The 20419-nt window shown below is 42.6% G+C and overlaps 1 protein-coding gene across 3 annotated transcripts in view; it reads right to left on the reverse strand.

Moving 5' to 3' along the window:
• Positions 1 to 20419, reverse strand: part of kcnab2b (potassium voltage-gated channel subfamily A regulatory beta subunit 2b) — a 45463-nt gene that overhangs the window by 7659 nt on the left and 17385 nt on the right. For 2 of the 3 annotated variants that reach the window (XM_056733819.1, XM_056733820.1), the window contains exons 2-11: positions 14805 to 14848; positions 14574 to 14611; positions 13112 to 13191; positions 6140 to 6184; positions 5109 to 5153; positions 4440 to 4483; positions 4261 to 4347; positions 2288 to 2373; positions 2028 to 2148; positions 459 to 553 (exon numbers count right to left, since the gene is read on the reverse strand). In XM_056733819.1, the coding sequence (XP_056589797.1) occupies positions 459 to 553; positions 2028 to 2148; positions 2288 to 2373; positions 4261 to 4347; positions 4440 to 4483; positions 5109 to 5153; positions 6140 to 6184; positions 13112 to 13191; positions 14574 to 14611; positions 14805 to 14848 (685 nt within the window). The remainder of the gene's footprint in view (positions 1 to 458; positions 554 to 2027; positions 2149 to 2287; positions 2374 to 4260; positions 4348 to 4439; positions 4484 to 5108; positions 5154 to 6139; positions 6185 to 13111; positions 13192 to 14573; positions 14612 to 14804; positions 14849 to 20419) is intronic. The other variant, XR_008904881.1, reaches the window with a different exon arrangement.

The following is a 20419-nucleotide window of genomic DNA, read 5'->3' on the forward strand; positions in this document are numbered from 1 at the left end:
TCTCTGTTCTTCAAAGTAAGATATTAGGAAGAATGTCAGTTACCAAATCTCATCCCCCATTGACTCCCATAGTATGTGTTTTCCCTACTATGGCTGTACATGGGGGATGAGATCTGTTTGATAACTGACATTATGCGAAGTATCTTCTGTTGTGTTCAGCAGAGCAAATACATGAATACAGGTTTGGAACAACCTGAGGGTGAGTAAATGATGAGAAAATTTTCGTTTTGGGTGAACTATCCCTTTAAAAGACAGCGTTAGCACTGAAGCACTTCACACACTATACTTTAGACACGAACATACATATCCTTGATACGAAAGAAACTCAATGTTGAGTCATCCAAAGACTGCCGACACGGTCATTAATAAATACAAAACATTGACAACAGCCATGTATGTAAAGAGGACTGTTGAGGTGTCACCGTTGGAGAGAGAAAGTAACAGGAGTTATACAGTACCTTGAGGGAGGCTCGAGAGTTTGGAGGCACACCGCTGTCATACTTCCCTGAGATGATCCCACAGGCCAGAGGAGACCAGGTCATGGCACCAACACCTGTGAAATAATCACACGATAAAGGCACTTCTCATATCTGGAGCTTCAGATCATCAGAACTTTGTTTCCTTCCTTGCCAAATTTCAAGTTCTTTTTTTTAAATGACATTCTTCCTCTAAAGATGATGTACAGGTGATGAAAGCATTTTATTGACAGCACATTGGAGTCCTGTTTAAAGCTTCAAGTTCAAACAGTATTGCTGTAACAACTTTACACAAATACTTTACTTTTTCAATAATAACATACTGAATTGCCAAAGTTGACAAGCAACAATTATTTTTATTGGTTAGATATTTGCGAAACTCAGTGAAAAACATAAAGGGTCGAGGAATAGTAGTGATTTATTATGGCAAAAAATAAAACGGATTGTCTATTTACACAGAGCACAAATAGCCCTACTTGTTGGCAGAGAGTATTTACACTAGCCCCGCCCACTAATATGTGATCGGAATAGTGTAACACCGTGTCTACACCGGACGCGACAAGTGCAAAGCAACATGACTACCTGCTTGTTCTTAATGAGTTTATCGCGTCGCACAACACCCAGTGTGCACAAAGTTTGAAATTATAATGGGTTCTAATGCGTTTTAATGTCTTTTGTAGTGTTGCATCGCGTCTGTTGCATCCAGTGTGTAAGTGGCGTAAGGTGTAAACTCTGTATAGCTTGGCACGGGAGACTGGGGTTCTTATCCACCTCTTGCTGAAAACGCTCTTTAACCTTTTCTGTTACCTTATATTTTTTTATTCATAAAGTATGGGTTTGGGGTAAGGTTAGGGGTAGGTGAAGGACTTTGTTATCTTAATAACTTGCCATCATTTTTCTAAATATAATGATTTACTCTCTGTTATTATTGCATAATGTCTAATGCACAACAATACTGAGCTGCAAATAGTAACGTTATGTGCCACTTCTTATAAGTAAATACTACAGTCTGTAACTACAATTTCTACTTAATCCAAAGAAAATAAAGCTATTTTCTGTTAGTGTAAATACCATATCGCTAAGAAATGCTGCTATTTTCACTCAATCTACACAGAACTTAGTACTATTTTAATTTAGTGTAAATAGCGTTTGTCGCAATTTTCACTTAGTGTATAGCATCTAGTGCAATTTACAATTAGTGTGAATAGCCGCTGCCAAAATAAAAATATTAAAATATGGAGATACATGGTTTCAGAAGGACAGCAGCGATATGACACATTTTTTATGCGGAACACAAAAGAAGATATTTTCAAGAAATTCTCACGGGCTTTGTGGCCATACAATGGATGTCAATGGAGTTCAGTGTTGTTTGGTTACCAACATTCTTCAAAAATATCTTCTTTAGCGTTTTTATGAAGAAAGGCATACCGGTTTGGAATGACATGATGAAAAAAATAGACAGACTTTCGGAGAAGCATCTCCTTAAGGTGTTTTAAGTGTGAAGTTAAGGGATTGGGCACTGTTGGTCTGCGTTGGCACACACACACACACCTATCTTATGGAAGAGTTCAGGCAACTGTACTTCCACCTTTTCTCTCTGGAACATGTGATATTCAGCTTGCTCACAGATGGGTGGGATCAGGTTAAACTGTCGTGCCACTGAGTACGCCTCCTGAGGAACAATAACACACATTCAGAGTCACCGAAGACAGACGATAATGTTAAAGTGGCAAAATAATTTATCATCTTTTGCAATAAATTATTTATTTTAATGTGAGGAATAATTCACTCCACATTTTTCGCAGACCCACCATAATCTCCATTGAGCTCCAGCGAGAAGTTCCCCAGTACATCGCCATTCCCTGGTTGATGACATGGGTCATCGCTCGAACCGTCTCTGCCAATCAAACATTCAAAGTAAGTCTTGACATCAGATTTACACACTCAGGGAATGTAGAACAAAGGTAAATACAGTCGGGAGAGAGAGAGAGGCAAACGGAGAGACTGTAATACACCTAGTTATCCAAACCAAGGCCGAATATAAGATTAAAGTCATGGAAGTGGAGCAGAAGAAGATTTGAGACAGCCAGGCTAAAAGAAAGAAAGGTCATTTGTCTTATATTACTTTTATGAAAGTGACGAGGCATTCAAATTGTTTCTGAAGGTTATGCACGATAGTAACTGAACGGAGTTTTTCAGTGGGTGCAAAATAAATGAGTGTGTGACATTAACACAAGGCTGCATTTCATTGACATTTCACAGAGCCGCGATTTTCCATGGTCTAGCCTACATACTAAATGCTATTATAACTGCTATCCAGAATTACGCCTGTGTCTACATTGCCTATGAAGAGAATGAAACCAGAAAAATAATACACAAAAGAATAATACTACAGTTGAATGTAAATGAAAAAAAATCATACACATATATACTATATATATAGCAAATGCTGCAGGGGGAAAAGATGACATTCACAAACCTCTTTAATGTATATAGTAGTTAGACTAATTTTAACCGGTAACAACAAATAAACACGACCAAGTGTTTATATGTTAGCATATCTCTCTTTTACAAGCTTTGTGAACAATTCTGCAACAAAGAATTAGATAGATAAGAGAATGTTACACAAGACTGTTTAACACAAATCAAAAGACAAACACATGCAGAGAAAGGACGGAGAACAGCTACAAGTTTCATTATTAAAATGTCACATGCAGGGATGCAGCCAATCATCTTGCAGAAAAACAAATACCTTTAAAATACAATCATAATGTATCTGACTATATGTTTTTATTTGTCTTTAAAAAAAAGAAAGAACATGGGAGGCCTAAAAATGTCTGCTCAGCATCTTCATGACAAGTGCATTTCTAAAGATGATTTTGAAAAATGAAATTAAATGAAAACGCATGACAAACTAAAAAAAAGCAAGGAAAACAATAATCATGGGTCAGTAAGATGCAATGACCTTCTCCAAATTTCACTTGCAAGATGGACAGGACAGTCAAAGGAATCGTTGCTACTGCATACCAGATTTAAGAGGAATTTCTGGAAATCTTCAGCATTTTATGGACATGGTCAGGATTCTCACACCAGGAAAAGGGGCAGACTATCACAAATCAAAGCCATAAAATGCTAATCGGTGACAGGAGGTCAAAACTCTCACTGAGGGTACCATGTACCTTCTATGATGAATGTTCTTGATTTTGAAGTGTTAAATGGATCTCCTGGTGATAAACAAACAAACAAAAGACTGTGAAGAAGTGTACCAGCAAATGGAATGAAATCTCTAAGAAGGGAAAGTAGGAGATCTGGAACGGAGTGGATTCTGTAAAATACCTAAATCAGGGGGTGTGTGCGCAAACCATGACCACGGAACCCCAGACCCAGACTCTGACCATCAGTACAGATGCACAGCTCTCACAGCACCTTGATAGCTATAATATCCCACAATTCCCTTCTCGAATGGCTTTAGCAGATACCAGTGAGACAGAATGACCCTGCTATAGTGATGTGTGATCTAAAGTCTTTCTGTAATTATGGCTTGGTTGTTCACTCCTTTAAACAGATTTTGAAATCCAATTATTTCATGTTTTACAGGAAAAAATGTAAGATGAAACTTGAAAAACTTGAATAATCGTGTGATGAAATCAGGTGTATGACTGATCTTAGTTCCATTCTACAGAACAAAGCTGTTTAAGTGAGCCATTCAAGTGCTGACGGTCAAAAATGCAAGCACACTGAACAGTCAGCTACAACCGCAATGCATTCCAGCAAACAAACCTACCTTCCATCGGTGTGTTGGGGTCAGGTCTGTTAGCAAACACTACATCCACATACTCTAACTGTAGCCTCTCCAGAGACGCTCTTAGACCTAGACGGTCAGAAAAACAGATTTTACATGAGTGTGTACTAATAATAAAAAACACAGTTAAAGAGACAGAGAGGGTTTGCAACATGACTTACCCTCTATTATGTGTTTCCGAGACAAGCCTCTCTCTGTTTCTGCTCTGAAACACACACGATAAAAAGAGTGATATTCATACTAAATAAATGATACCTTGGGGTCCGCACAGGTTCTGTAGGGGGTCTTCCAATTATTGAGATTGTTTATTGTGTCAAGATAATAAAAAATAAATCTAAACAAAGCTTAATTCAATATTGTAATATGTGCTACTAATTTATACAATATTTAATTGAAGGCCTCTATATCCACCAAACGCTCTGAAAAACCCTGAAGACCCCTGCACTAAATTATAATGAAGTGAATCAATTACACAAACTTAATGTACGCCTTTGACTATTAAAAAAGCAGCAATGCGGCAATTTAAACCCATTAATGTTTAATGGTGACCTCACATCAGATCTTGCCCATGGCCTTTAATTTACTCTGAATGAAAGAACAGCTCAGGAGGTGATGGGAGGGATTTTAAACCGGATCCCAGATAGGAAACAATTAGAGCTGTCTGTTGATCTGAAGCGAGGGTCTGCAGGACGCCTTTACTATGGTTTACACAAACACACATATATACACACACCTCAGTCACACACTTATGAAGGAGAGCATCATTAACCTGCTTCCCCTGTTGCTCTCACTACAGGGACTAAATTATAGATCACGCAACACACACTTACTTTCCACCCCAGTATATTTTGGTGGTGATGACCAAACTGGAACGTCTGTGAATGACAGGAGATTTGAAAGCAGAACAAAGGCAAGGACATGCTTGACTTCCCAATGATTGTTGGGTAAACAAACGTGTGAGTTTAGGATTAAGGAAATGTCACTGTATTTACTCAGTTACAGTACACAACATAACCTGAGCTATCAAATCATTTGATATAAAAAAATAATGCATGAATGATAGAAGTTTGTATTAAATTACATTTTGACTTATTAACTGTTGTCAAAGTGATGGTTCACCCGAAAAAGAAAATTCTGTCATTATTTATTCACCCTCTTGTCATTTTAAACCTATATGACTTTCTTTTTACTGCAGAACACAAAAGACGATATTTTGAAGAATGTTGTGAAACCGAACAGCAATGGCACCCATTGACTTCCATTGGTTTTGTGTCCATACAATAGAAGTGAATGGGTGCAGACGCTGTTCGCTTACCAACTGTGCCGGTTTTAAACGACGAGGGGGAGTAAATAATGACAGAATTTAATTTTTTGGGTGAACTATAACTTTAAATAAAAAAATATTTTTATGTCATTAAATAAAAGAAAAACTCTAAATCTGTTCTTACTCTAAGCTCAGTTTAGACCCTTTTATGCACAGAACTGACCTTGCATTTCCGGCAGAAAGGGATCTTAATTAAGGTCATTCGTTGAAAATATTTATATCAAAATCTCAAGAGAATACGTTTTTTTTGGACTGAAATCGCAGTTATTCCAGTAATATGCGGTACTAGAAGCCAAAATTAGACATCTTCCCCTGAGGAAAGATTTCGCTTCAGTGCTCGCACACAGTACAGTGAATCGTAGGATGAATAAAAGCTGATGTCCCCTATATGTGCAAATTCCACATTAGTCATTCACAAACAAACAGAAGCTGCAAGGTACACCTAGTTTCTTCCCACGGAGATGATGTATGCGATTCTCCAAAAATCTGAGTATGAAAAAACTGTCAATTATAATCAGAGTGTTCTGAACCCTTTACCTCCATCCTTTCTTCTTGATGATACTGCCGAGAACCATTTCAGACCTGTTAAAAATAAACTCAATCAATTATCAGGGCACTATTTTTGCCAAATCATCTAAAAGCGAGCTTTCTCTTTATTGGGGATTTCCTGTTCTCAGCTCCTGTAGAATTAAGCTAGTAAAGCGTTGACTTTACAGGAACTCCCCGTGTAAACCATTTTTTTTTAGAAGGGGAGAGCACCTCATGACAGATGTTACATTTCTGCCCTAAGGACCGAAATGTTCTTCATGAATGGTTCTCCAATCCGCTCTCGGAGCTCCGGGAAGGGGAGTCTTGCTGACAGCTTGTAACAAATGAAGCGCTGTTGTGATGCATGCTCCAGATGAACAGCAGATGTCCTCAGACGTTATTGTAAAATTTCATCAGAATTCCCCTTTTATCTTACAGATGATTGAAACCGCTGTTTGTGAGGATAGAAAGGTTACAGTGACTGTGCCGACAGCGGCGTGTATATGGGTGCGAGCGATTAGGGACGGATTGTTTATCGGTGATGATGTGTTTATTATTCTTCATGAGCTTTCAACGCTATGAACGTACTCGGTTACTAACGTAACCTCGGTTCCCTGAGATACGGGAACGAGTACTGCGTAGCAGGACGCTATGGGGAAAACTCCTTTTCTCCGATGACTGAAGCTTTATAATAACGCAGCGAAAATGCTGCACGGCCATTGGTGCGTGTAAAGTAAAACTTTACGCCAATGGCAGCGAAGCTGCACGGGCCTATGGCGATGGCGCCCGCCAAAAGGGGCGGGGCTTATGGCTATATAAGCAGACACATCGCTGTAGGAACCTCAGGTTATTTCGACTGAAGCGACGACCATATGCAGCTTGTGAGCACGGCCAGGAACGCAGTACTCGTTCCCGTATCTCAGGGAACCGAGGTTACGTTAGTAACCGAGTACGTTCCCTATCGATACTTCACTCGTACTGCGTAGCAGGACGCTATGGGGAACCAGTATAATCCCGCCGTGCCACAAGTAGAACGAAAAACATCATATAATACCGGAGCCGTAGCTCGAGTATTTGTATAATGCAGGGAAGCCCTGTAGAAGACGGAAAAGCCAGGCTAATAGGTGACTTAATCCAGTTAATCGTCCTAAGAATGTGCCAGATGCCAGTGTGGTTGAGAGCAACCACGGTCCAGCAGTCTAGTCTTAAGCAGAAAGGACCCGGGCCTGTAAGGCCGGAATGTCCAGACTGTAAAATCTGGTAAATGTGGAAGGCGAGGCCCAGCAAGCCGCCGCACAAATATCCGCTATGGAGACTCCGCTAGACCATGCCCATGAAGAGGCAACGCCTCTAGTTGAATGGGCCCTTACTCCCGTGGGGCATTGAAGGCCCAAGGAAGAATATGCCAGCGCGATAGCCTCAACTAGCCATTTAGATAGTCTCTGCTTGGTGACCGGGGACCCTTTGGTGCGGTCACCGAAGCAGACAAAAAGCTGTTCCGACTTCCTGAAGGCGGCGGAACGCTCAATGTAAATTTTTAACGCTCTGACTGGGCAGAGCAGATAAAGCTCCGGGTCCTGCTCGGAGGGGGGGAGCGCAGATAATGTCACCACCTGTGCTCTAAACGGAGTAGAAAGCACCTTAGGTACATAACCGTGTCTTGGTTTGAGGACTACCCTAGAGTCATCAGGCCCAAATTCAAGACAGGAGGGGCTCACAGAGAGCGCTTGTAGATCACCCACACGTTTTACCGATGCTAACGCTAGAAGCAGTGCAGTTTTTAGTGTTAGGGGGCGGAGGTCTACGGACTGTAGAGGCTCGAAGGAAGAACCCTTCAGAGCTCTCAAAACAGTAGGTAGGTCCCATATAGGAACGGTGAGGGGGCGAGGGGGACGTAGCCGCCTGGAACCCCTCAAGAAACGAATAATCAAGTCGTTCTTTCCCACTCCTTGGCCCGCTATAGGGGCATGGGAAGCTGCGATTGCTGCCACACATACCTTGAGTGTTGAAGGGGAGCGGCCCTTATCCAACAGCTCTTGCAGGAATGACAGAATTATTGATATATCACAGGATCCTGGGTCTGTGCCGCGAGTTACACACCAGGCGGAGAAGACAGACCACTTAAGGGTATAGAGTCGTCTCGTAGACGGCGCTCTAGCCTGTGATATTGTGTTCATGACACTCTCGGGGAGAATCGTAGGCCCCCGTCGAGTGGCCAAAGGTGCAGCGCCCAGAGCTCTGGCTGGGGGTGCCAAATGGTGTTGCCTGCCTGAGAGAGGAGGTCCCGTCTCAGGGGAATAGGCCACGGGGCTGCTACGAGCAGCTGAGACAATTCCGCAACCCAAGGCTGGTTCTTCCAGAGTGGGGCTACGAACAGCACTGTGTGCGCTTGTTCCGTGATCCTCCTGATCGTCTGCGGTATAAGAGCGATCGGGGGGAAGGCGTAGAGGAGCCGGTTGGGCCAGTTGTGGGCCAAGGCGTCCTTGTCCTTTGAAAAATAGGTTGGGCAATGAGAGTTGTCTTTTGATCGGATTAAGACATGGCGGTCCCGTAAGACCGGCAGGAAGTAGCGAAGGGCCAGCCATACTGCCTGCATTTCCAGGTAGTTGATGTGCAGCCCCTTCTCCTGAATTGACCAGTGGCCGAAGGCCGGTGCACCGTCGCACAGCGCTCCCCAACCCGTGTTGGAGGCGTCTGTCGTGATCACCTTTCTTCTGCATGATGTGCCCAGGGGCACACCCTGCTCCAACCAAGGAAGATCCTTCCATGGGGCTAGAGCAGTTATGCAGATTTGGTCCACACGGACGCGTAGGCGTCCATGACGCCAAGCGTGTGGCGGAACTCTTTGTTTCAGCCAGTACTGCAGTGGACGCATCCGAAGAACGCCTAACTGCAGCACTTGAGAAGCAGAGGCCATGAGACCCAGCATCCTCTGAAACGACTTGAGGGGGCGAGACGCTCCCAGTGTGAAAGAAGCCGCGAGCCGCCGTATAGCCAGGGCGCGGTCTGGCGCGATCCTGGCCGTCACACGACTCGAGTCGAAAACCGCCCCCAGGAACGAAATGCGTTGGCTGGGGGACAGAGAGCTCTTGGCAAAGTTGATTCTTAGTCCCAGGCATTCTAGATGGCTGAGAAGAAGGAATCTGTGGGACCTTAGCTCTTCCTCTGACTGCGCTAGAACAAGCCAGTCGTCGAGGTAGTTCAGAATGCGGATTCCCGTCTGCCTGAGAGGGGATAGAGCCGCGTCCATGCACTTCGTGAAAGTGCGAGGAGCTAGAGACAGTCCGAACGGAAGGACCCTGTATTGATATGCAACCCCCTCGTAAGCGAATCTCAAGAATCGTCTGTGGTGGGGAACTATCTGGATGTGGAAGTATGCAACTTTCAGATCCAGGGAGAATAACCAGTCCCCTGGGCATATTTGCGAGAGGATCTGTTTCAGAGTAATCATCCTGAAGCGCCGTTTCATAAGGGCACGGTTCAGATGTCTGAGATCGAGGATGGGGCGGAGACCGCCATCCTTCTTGGGTACGAGGAAGTAACGGCTGTAGAAGCCTGACTCGGTTTGATCTGGGGGAACCAGTTCTATGGCTCCTTTGTCCAGCAAGTTCCTCAGCTCCGTGCGCAGAACGTGTGAATTCGCGTTCTGAACCTGGGTTGGGATGACCCCGCGGAACCGCGGGGGTCTGCGAGCGAATTGGAGTGAATATCCTCGAGATATTATCCCCATCACCCACGCCGATACCCCGGGTATGGCCTGCCAGGCCTTGGCCCGTATGGCAAGGGGTTGAATGCATTGGGGAGGCAAGCCGCCTTTTGGGGGCTTGACTTCCGCTGAGAGTGGAAGAGGAAGGTTGCTCTTTTTTTGAAAATGTTTGTGTTTTATTAAAGTGTCCGCTATAACAGCGGTAGGTTGTGCGGGCTTTAAAACAGGCCCTGAACAAACATACATTTATGCCGGCACCCGGAACAGAACGGGGTGCTTGGGCACACAATAGAGCTTTCTTGGGAGGAGGTGCAGCCGGACACGATCTCCTCCTCCTCCTCTTCCTTGCTTCGGTCTCAGGAGGATGCCTGAGGCGCCGGGTCCAGCGTGATCTTGGGCCGGGGTCCCTGGCGCTGAGGGAAGCGTCTCCCTGAGCGAGAGCGTTGACGCGTCTCGGCACCTGATGCCTTCTGAGCAGCGGGGGGCGTGATCCTGGCCGGCTGCTGAGTCGGCTGTGGCTTGGGGTGGGCAGACACTGGTCTGGATCCGGGTCTCTTGGGCAGGAAGTGCTTCATGGCCTGCGAGGACTTCTGCGCTGCCGTGAAGCGTTCCGCAAAACCCTCGACTGCCGGTCCAAAGAGGCCGTTGGCTGAGATGGGAGCGTCGAGGAAGGGGACCTTGTCTGCCTCCTTGATCTCCGTGAGCGTCAGCCACAGATGGCGTTCGAGAACCACGAGACTGGCCATCGATCTGCCTATTGCCTGGGCTGTGGCCTTGGTGGCGCGTAGAGCCAGATCCGTCGCACTCCTCAGCTCCTTGAAGGGCGCACTGTCAGTGCCGGACTCGTCCATCCCTTGGAGAAGTTTGGCCTGGTACACCTGCAGTAGTGCCATGGAGTGCAGAGCGGAAGCCGCTTGGCCAGCGGACGAGAATGCGCGTCCAGCAAGGGCCGATGTGGTCTTACATGGCTTTGAGGGGTGAGACGCTTTTGCCTTCCACCCGATAGCTGAGGGCGGACACAGATGTGCGGCCACAGACTCTTCGAGGGGAGGCAGCTTCTCATAGCCTTTTTCCTCTGCGCCATCAATGGAGGTGAGGGCGGAGGAAGAAGGTCGTAGACGGGCCGAATAGGGGGCGCACCATGACCTGGTGAGTTCGTCGTGAACTTCCGGGAAGAATGGTGAATTTCGCTGCCGAGGGGCCGTGCGACGCCCCGGCAGAAACCATTCATCCAGACGGCTGCGAGTAGGTTCCTCCGGAGAGGACCACTCTAAGCCCAGCTCTTCCACGGCCTTAGCGAGAACCCGAAAAAGCTCGGTATCCGCGCTAGGCGCGTGTCTGCTGTGCTCTACAGACGGAGAGGGGGCGGGGTCAAAAACTGAGCCCGATAGCTCCTCCCCGTCTGAAGCCGCTAACGACATGCTGTCGTCTTCCTCGAGTTCGCTTCCACCAAACGAGACTACGTCACCGGCGGATGCCGGCGGGCGCAGTCCCGCCCGAGAGAAACGAACCGGAGAAGTTTCTCTCTGTGGAGAAGGCGAGGCACGCCGAGGGGACGTGAGCTCGCCTTTCCCCGAGCGCTTAGTTCCTCTCCCCCGCCGCTCCGTCCCGGCAGGGTGAAGCGGGAGGGAAGGAGGGGCGGAATCGCTCTCTGAAAAGAAAGCTATCCGCGAGCGCAGAGAGGAGAGACTCATGCTCTCACAATGAGGGCATTCTGTCTCTCCGAGTGCGTCCTGAGCGTGGGAAACCCCCAAGCACGAGACGCACTCGCCGTGCCCATCAGCGGCGTGGAGGCGGACCCCGCACGAGTGACAGGGACGGCGCGGCATTTGAAACAACGCCGCAGGAAATTTGCTCGGAAAATGAGTCTTTTAGCTCTTTGCCGGATAGCGGCGCGGAAAAGGATACGACGCTGCAGGAATCAGCGGAATCGCTGAGCAGAGAGGTCCAGTCCGCTGCAAGGCTTTCTCGACGGCGAAGCTGTCAGTCCGGGTAGCGAAGAGAAGTCGTCGCTGAAGGAGAAGAAATCTGAGGTTCCTACAGCGATGTGTCTGCTTATATAGCCATAAGCCCCGCCCCTTTTGGCGGGCGCCATCGCCATAGGCCCGTGCAGCTTCGCTGCCATTGGCGTAAAGTTTTACTTTACACGCACCAATGGCCGTGCAGCATTTTCGCTGCGTTATTATAAAGCTTCAGTCATCGGAGAAAAGGAGTTTTCCCCATAGCGTCCTGCTACGCAGTACGAGTGAAGTATCGATAGGGAACCGAAGCCTCATGGCCAGCTTGACTCTGCATCAAACGCTGATGGTAAATGCAGTACACGAACAAAGAGGCACGATAAATGTGAGGTTAGGTGCCTTTACGATAAAATAGCGTTATGGATCGTTGGGTGGATTTTCGCTGAGTCAGGAAATTCAACATTAACTTTATCAGCAATTCTCTGCTGTTACATTTTCACAGCATTGCAGAAAAACAGACGGCACTGCTAAATTTACTGCGAGACGGCAGTTTTGTAGCAATTCACCTTTCTGTGAAATCTGCTTGCAGACGACAAATTTGTATTATGTGGTGTTTTAAATATAGGTATTGGTACAGTAAGTTACAGTAAATGTTTCATTGTCCTTCCCACATTAAAATTGAATGTAAAATGTTATCCCTGATCATGAATGATTAATTTATTGGATGTGTAATGTAAGCACCATGTTAGTATTTAACAACATTAATGCTCCATTACATACACATGTTCATTCAGGCCAGGCTTAACGTTTAATTTTAAATCATTTTAAATCATATCATCTGTCTCTGTACTTGGCCGGAAAATGCCTGGTTTATTAATTTTAGATGAATAGCATATTATCGACTCCCACAAAGAAAGCTGGAGTAAGATGATGCTCTATAAAATGGATTTTTTTTGTAGAATATCTAGATCACATTCCTTATATTTTTACAAACGCGATACTATAGCGAGGATATTGATCTCCGAGAGAAATACTCTCAGTCAAATACGTATTGAATGCCTCGCCTGTCGCCTCCTATATGTCTAAGAGGCATCCATGCTATTTTTAAGCTACAACTACAAGCTACTGTCTTACATTCTTTAAAAGTTTCAAGTCTGAGATGCTTTGAACAGTGGCAAATAGAAATCAGCATTATATAACGTCTTTACCATCCTACATTATGTTTCAAAACCAAGACTCAATACCCTACTAATCATTCCATATGAGCCATAGATCCCTCACTTTGAAATTATGGGATTTGCAGAGAAATGTACTCACTTCCCTGCCGCATACACTTCGGCCGTGTCAAACAGATTGATACCATTTTCATACGCGAGCGTCATTAGCTGCTCAGCTACCTGAGAAGACAGAGAGAGAGAGAGGGATGTGTGAGATAAAATAGAAGTGTAGACGGGGGCTATATAAAACCAAATACATCTGACATGATTTTCACTAGTTATCTTATCCTTCAAGCTACACATGAAGTATTCTGCAAAGCTGTTCATTGGCCGTGCTTTTAAGGTCAAGTGTTTGAGATTTTGAAGCATCTTGTGGTGAGGTTGAGAATTGCAACCAACAGCTCACCCCACCTCTACCTTTGAATCACTTTGGAGGCTGACTCAGAACTAAGACGTTGTCACTTTTTCGCTTCTTTGCCGAAGGTGATAACGCGTTTATAAAACACAAATGTTGGGAAAATTACTCTGAAAAAGTAATTATTTACTTGTTATTAATTGCATATTCAATATTGTTATTAGATTACTGTACAAAATCTCCAAAAAGTATTTAATTACTTTCTATATCCTATGTCTACCTTCATTAGTTAAGTGATTCAAGCATAGACATGAAACGGCTCTTTTAATTCATTCAAGTAAATCATATAAAACTACATAAAGTAGTATTATTTGCTGACCAAATTATTGCAAATGTGAGAATTATACATTAAAGGACAGGTTTTAAAGTTGGACTTTGAATTTTGATTTCAGTTCCACTATTGCACACGCATAAATTACACAAAGTATTTAGTTTAAAGTGTTTAGTTTAATTACATCACAACTAATGGTAATTAAATTACAGAAAAAATAAAGTAATCCCTTACTTTTCTTTTTCAAGGGAAAAGTAATTAAATTACAGTAAGTAAATACTTAGTAAATAGTTACACCCAACACGGTCTGTAGGACAGCTTGTCCATTTAGGTCTAGCGTAAAAACAACGTTGTGAATTCCATGTAAGGTGACCTGCGGTGTGTGTAGATAAAAATAGCTCATTCTGAGGTAATAAAATCATAACGCTTCACTATGTAAGGTCTTTACACACCTCTGAAGACATAGTTATGTATATCATTGCATTTCTGTTCATAGATCCACCAGAAAATGACATACCGGACCTTTTTATTTATTATGCTAGCTGAGTGGTTTTGGACTCTACTGACAACTATTAATAGGCATCACACAAAAAAAGATTTTGGTTACTGATACCATTGCAGAAATACATTATATGCAGGCTACTTGAAAATAAACTTTACAGTCCAGTCTGAGAAGATACTTGTTTTCGGATTGGTATAAAAACCTCAACAAACAGTAGTGACCTCTGTACGGGGGTTCAACCCATGTGTAGTATAAACAAACATACTTTAAGAAAAAAGTGTAAAACACTTTAAGAGGGAAAATTACTTGCTGTATATTGCTAAAAATAGGACAATTTAACATTAGTATGAAACAAGAGTTCACTTAATCCCAACCTCATCTGGGATCTGTCCACCAAAGGTCACCCAGGTGCCTGAGGAGGGAATGCAGAAGTGGAGTCAGAGCCAGAGACGTTCGGTGGGACTGATTTTATTAAGTATTACATAACAGTACAACAGTCTGCAAGTAATGCATTCCTTTACAATTCATTGTTGCTCTGAGAATCTTAAATCAATCCTAATTCAAGTCTCTGATACAGTGTAAAGATACCACAAACATTCACTCACCCAGCCCGAGACATGATACCCGTAACCCCGATTTCCCAAGATTCCTGCAAAACAAAGAAAATATGTATCAAACACCGCGCACATTCAATGACTCTCTGTGTCAATGAAATGCAGGCATTTCATCAAGTTACAGGAGATCGAACACACTACAAAAAATGAATGGGTATGCTTTGTCGTCAGGGGCACACATTTATTAATAAATCTGAAATAAACAAAATTTTACAGGATGACTGTGTACCCTCTGAGGTAAAAGTCTTCTTTGTAGCTTCCACTCACAGAAGAAAGATTGAATTCTAGCCTGGAGACAGCTTCGCTATCTACAGCCAGATGAACCAATCAGAGAGCCGTTTGGACCTTTTATTCTGCATCCTTTGAGTTTGTAAAAAGCCAGGGTTACAGTGCTCGGCAAGTACTACACGACTACAAAGTCAAGGACTCACACTGCCTTTATAATTCCCTCTATTCAGTACATTTGTGCTTTTCATTTAGAGGATAATGAGCAATTTGTACTGAACCTTAGCAGACATCGAATGAATAAATACATTTGAAAACCTCAAAGGACAGGACAACAGAGTGAGAAGGAGGAAAAACATTTCCCAGAACCAATGGCACAGATATGTCCTTGAAATGAGATTTGCATTTACCGCATTTACTGTTTTTTTTACTGCATGTGACACTTGAGAACTTGTTTTTATGTGGATAACAAATCTAAAGTAGACTACGAGACGATACAAAAGCATTTAATTTCAACACAATGCTAAACATTACATAAAATGCAGTGTACATGTAAATCTACACTGTTGAGACTTTTGAAAAAAGTGCAATGCACATCTCATGAATTAACAAACATTGATACCAAAGCATAATAAACAGTCTGACAGTCACAAAATAAGCCAGCGGGGTGATTAGACATTTGAAAAATATATAAATATTTTGTTAAGCTCCAAATACAGCTATTTTAGTATATGCCTGTACAATGTATACATTACATGTAAACAGGCCGTCAACGATGTCACCTCTCAGTGGCTTTAAACATCACAAGGGAACTTATCTGCTTAAATCAAATTATTAGTGAGCATGGAGGCTCTGAAAACCAATGATGAATTTTTAACTGGTGTGATGGTGGTCGAGTTACAAGAAGGGAGATCCACTGACCAGCCAGTGAAGGTGAACTGTACACCTGCTGAAAGTAATGTGGAGAGCCCATAATCCATTTACAATTTCCCTTCCACAGTTTTTCTGTCTGCAAGGTACAATTCCACAGAAACTAGTACATACAAGTGAGCACACTACTGATCTACAACACTACGGTAATAATCATTACAATTTTCTCTGCAAAATTACTCCGAGAGTTTTATAACAGTGCCAGTAATGCAGCACATCTAACTCATCAGAATGATAAAAGCTGCATGCACTGCAAGCAAATGATTGTAAAGATGTCGGAGGGTCTTTAAATTGATTCAGCACCTTTCTAAAAGTGCAGTGTTGATGGTCTGAGGCAACAGTAAATTAATGAAATAGAAGAAATGTTATAAAATAATCATGTTTAAACCATTCATTTTATATTAAAAATATTGCCTATTAGTTTCAGAAAAACACCCTTACAATGGACTATTGGCTGTTCAAAACGGCCATTAGCGGCTGCAACCATAGAACAGACAGATATCAGAGTCAAGCACATCTTTACCCTTCTTTAATTATGGAGCGCAGCAAACTGCCAAGAGAACCTGCATTTGAAAAAAAAACATCTTTACGGTTAAAACGCTGAATGAAAAAAGATTTGATATGATACTCCAAAATATGCTGGGTTATTTTCAAAAGGGATAAACCCTTTATACCCTTTTAATTTGACCCAACAATGGGTTAAAGCCACCCAACAAACTATCAGTTAAATTAAAACCCAACGATTGGGTTAGTTCCTTTTTGACCCAGTGCAGAGGTAAAAATAACCAAACATTTTTACAGTGTATTTATGCAAAAGGAGGTCATTGTCTGTGCAATAGGAAGATGACCAAATATATTCTCTAAAATAAAATAATTTTCAACCCAAGGTGTAAAAGGGACAAACCCAACTGTTGGGTTATAATTTATCAAATATAAACATTGTCTGGGTTAATTAATTTAAAGTGATAGTTCACCCAAAAATGAAAATTCTGTCATCAATGACTTGACTCAATCTCTTATCATTTCAAAGCTGTATGAATTTATTTCTGCTGCAGAACAAAAAATGTGATATTTTGAAGAATGTTGTTACCTGGCACCCATTCGCTTGCTTTGGTTTAGTGTCCACACAGAAGTGAATGGGTGCCGGCGCTGTTGAGTAACCAACTTTCTTCAAAATATCTTCTTTTGTGTTCTGCGGAAGAAAGTCAAAGGTTTGAAATGACAAGAGAGTGAGTAAATGATGACAGAATTTCCATTTTTAGGTGAACTATTATCGCTTTACCCCAATGGCTGGGTTTGTCCCTTTTTGTGCCAACGTAGGGTTAAAAATAACCCAGTGTAATTTTAGCAAGTATTTAGAGTGACCGCCCCCTACATGTTCCCCATCAATTATTATGAAAGAGATCAAGCGGCTGTGTCACAGTCACTGGCATGTTGAACACATTTTTAACTGTTTTAAACTGCTCTCCTTGTCTTTTCTAAACGAATCCACCCTGACAGTCTGAGACTCCAGCAAACCTTTTCTTCAATTGGGTTGGCCATGCTTTGTGAGGCTTTTTAAGTCCTTTAAAAAGCAATTACCTTTCAAAGGCTTAGTTATCGATTCGCGACCATACCTTAAAGTGCACCAATTACAAAACTTCTCTCTTACAAACCTTTTACCCTTGATTGCATTCAGATTCTCTATGTTATGTGATGTGTAATGTAATTAAAGGTTATAGTAATACACATCTTGCCTTCACGTCCAGTTATCTTTTAGATAAATCAGTGGCACATGGTCCACACAGACAGTGTAGAGTTTAAACCAGTTTAAGCTGGTCTGATGAGGGGATTTGGCCACTTACAGGTCAGACTGAGAGAACAAGTAGACTAGTTAAAACTATATGATTGTACATATAATGCGATCATGCATCTAAACATCTACTATTCAAATGCCTCGATCTAATTTCACACAATAACACGTAGGGAGCATCATATGGAAATACTTCATTAAATGGAATAAACAAACACACAACTCAAACATTATACAAACAGGTCCATGATAATGTAGCTAACCACTGCTATCCACCGCCAGACTTGTGTGTCCAGTCCGAGCAGGACCTACCACGCACCATGACTAATTGTGGGTTGTCATTGACAGAACAGTAAAGCGGATGGTAAAGAACGACCATCAGGTCATTGAAGGGCCCTATACATGAGCCGTGATAATGAATCATGGTAAGCTTCTTTCAAACATGATTTACACAAGTGTGATTCTTCACATGCTCTGTGCACATACTGACCTAAATAACAGTGATATAAGCAATCAATAAAAAACGCCTTTGAGATACAAGCGTCGCAAAATATAAAAAAACTGAAGCCTTAAAGCCACTGCAGTAAAGGGCAGGACCTTTAATGGGAATAACCTTACTGGAACTAGGACCGACAGTTGACGGTTTGTCTCTGCTGTATTAAACACTGCAGCAGAATCCATAAAACTTGAAGGTAGAAATCTGACTGCATGATCAGCGAAACAAAAGAGCAGATTACCCAGAGAACCTGTATCCTATGAGTAAAAAACAAGCAGAAAATCGATCACCACATACAATCTGCCATCAATAATTCATCATGTCTTTAAATAAACACATCTTTCTCAGTCATATGAGTGAGCACTGAAGCTACTTAGCCGCTTTAAAAGATCTGTTCACTTTGAGAGGAGGAACTCCTGAACTCAGGACCTCTCCAGAGAGCTGCACTCGGCTAGGAAACACATGGTCTGCTTTACCGGTCATTGGTGACCATTAATAGATGTCATCGGGCTCTTAACGCCGATCAAATGGGGTCTCTAACTGCTGCAAGCAGACTACCTACAGAACGCCAACACAGCAGCTGTCAGAGGTACGGTAACTGGATAATGCCATACTGAGCACATGCACTTATGATGTTGCTCATTTGCATTGCTTGTAATTACTGGAACAAGACTCATTAATGACAGATTTGTCAACATGTTCATGCCACGAACTTCATGGTCAGGCAGTTTGGCTTAGACGGGATCCGATGAGACAGAAAACTAGCTGGATCTTTCCTCCTTCCCTACGGCTGGCACACACAGCAGATGTCTTAATGAAAGAATACGCACACACTTAAAAGCTCGTTAAAATAGCAGATGATTACCCTGAAGAACACCCCAAACTTAGAGATCAAAAAAGCGAAGTTCACAATACATTCACCTACATTCGACCCCACATGCATTCAATGGACAACAAGCTGAGAGGAATTTGAGAATGTCTCCATTGCCTTTTTTTTTTAACTAAACAAGGCTTTATGTGGAATATCAGGAAGAGCACAAAATGTGGTTACATAAGAAAGGCTGGAGGCACAGGTGATACGGTGAATGGTCAGGAGACTACAAGTTATGTAAATGGGACCAGGAAGGAAAGATGAATGCATTTGAAAGGGAGTCTACGGTTCAATAGTGAACCTGGGAGGCCTTATCAGAATGAGTAACCTTATCTCTGAACAAATGTAGAGTGTGTAGGCATTTTACTCACAGTGTGCCTAAACATCAGCATGTGTGAACAAAAGATCCCCTATGAAACAACAAATACTGTAAGGGAATATACTGGAATATATACATTTTTCCATATTGGATCCTTTAGTGCATATATTTTTCAATGTATGGAAAAAGTGGTAATTCCATATGTATTATTGTATACAGTACATACATACAGTATACTGTATATTAACCGATTTAATATACTGATAGGTAATATAAAGGAAGATATAATTTATTATGTAGTATATATAATACATACATAATAGTATTATATTGTAAGTGGATTTAGTGGATATTTAAACTAAATGTTTATATTTATATTTAAAAACGCTATTGTGCATCATTATTGTAATCAGTACAGAATAAAATGTATTCCATATTTGCACTTATTTGAGATCTCATTGATAAATGATGGCGAAAACACATGGATGTGTATCATTTTATGAACTACTAAAGATCTTAAATTACTCAATCCACCTTTCCACTTTGGGTTTCTTCCAGTAATAGGTCCACACACTGGATCCAGTGGGTTTCTCCCAGATAAATACAGGGTACCTTGCATAACTGGCTGGCCAGACTGAAGCGGTCCCTCTGTTCACCACCCAGGGAACAGTAGGCAGAAACTGCAGCCCATTGGTGCATTTATGTTATCACCACTTTTGTTTTCTTTCTGGCGATCCCAGGAAGGCACACGGTTACACAATGCCTAAACAAAACCCTCTTCAATGTCTCAAACTCACTCGTGGACTTAAACAAGACAACCACAGGAAACTCAATATGGCCCAGAGGAAAATGTTACTGTTCAGATGTTGCCCTTTTAAAGCTCAGGAGACTTAATGGAAGTCTTAATGGACCAAATAGACTTGGAGATAAAAAAGGAGACGATTGTTGGCACACAAAGAGAGGTCAGCGCTAT

The sequence above is a fragment of the Triplophysa dalaica genome, chromosome 20, assembly GCF_015846415.1.
Source record: "Triplophysa dalaica isolate WHDGS20190420 chromosome 20, ASM1584641v1, whole genome shotgun sequence".
Lineage (NCBI taxonomy): Eukaryota > Metazoa > Chordata > Actinopteri > Cypriniformes > Nemacheilidae > Triplophysa > Triplophysa dalaica.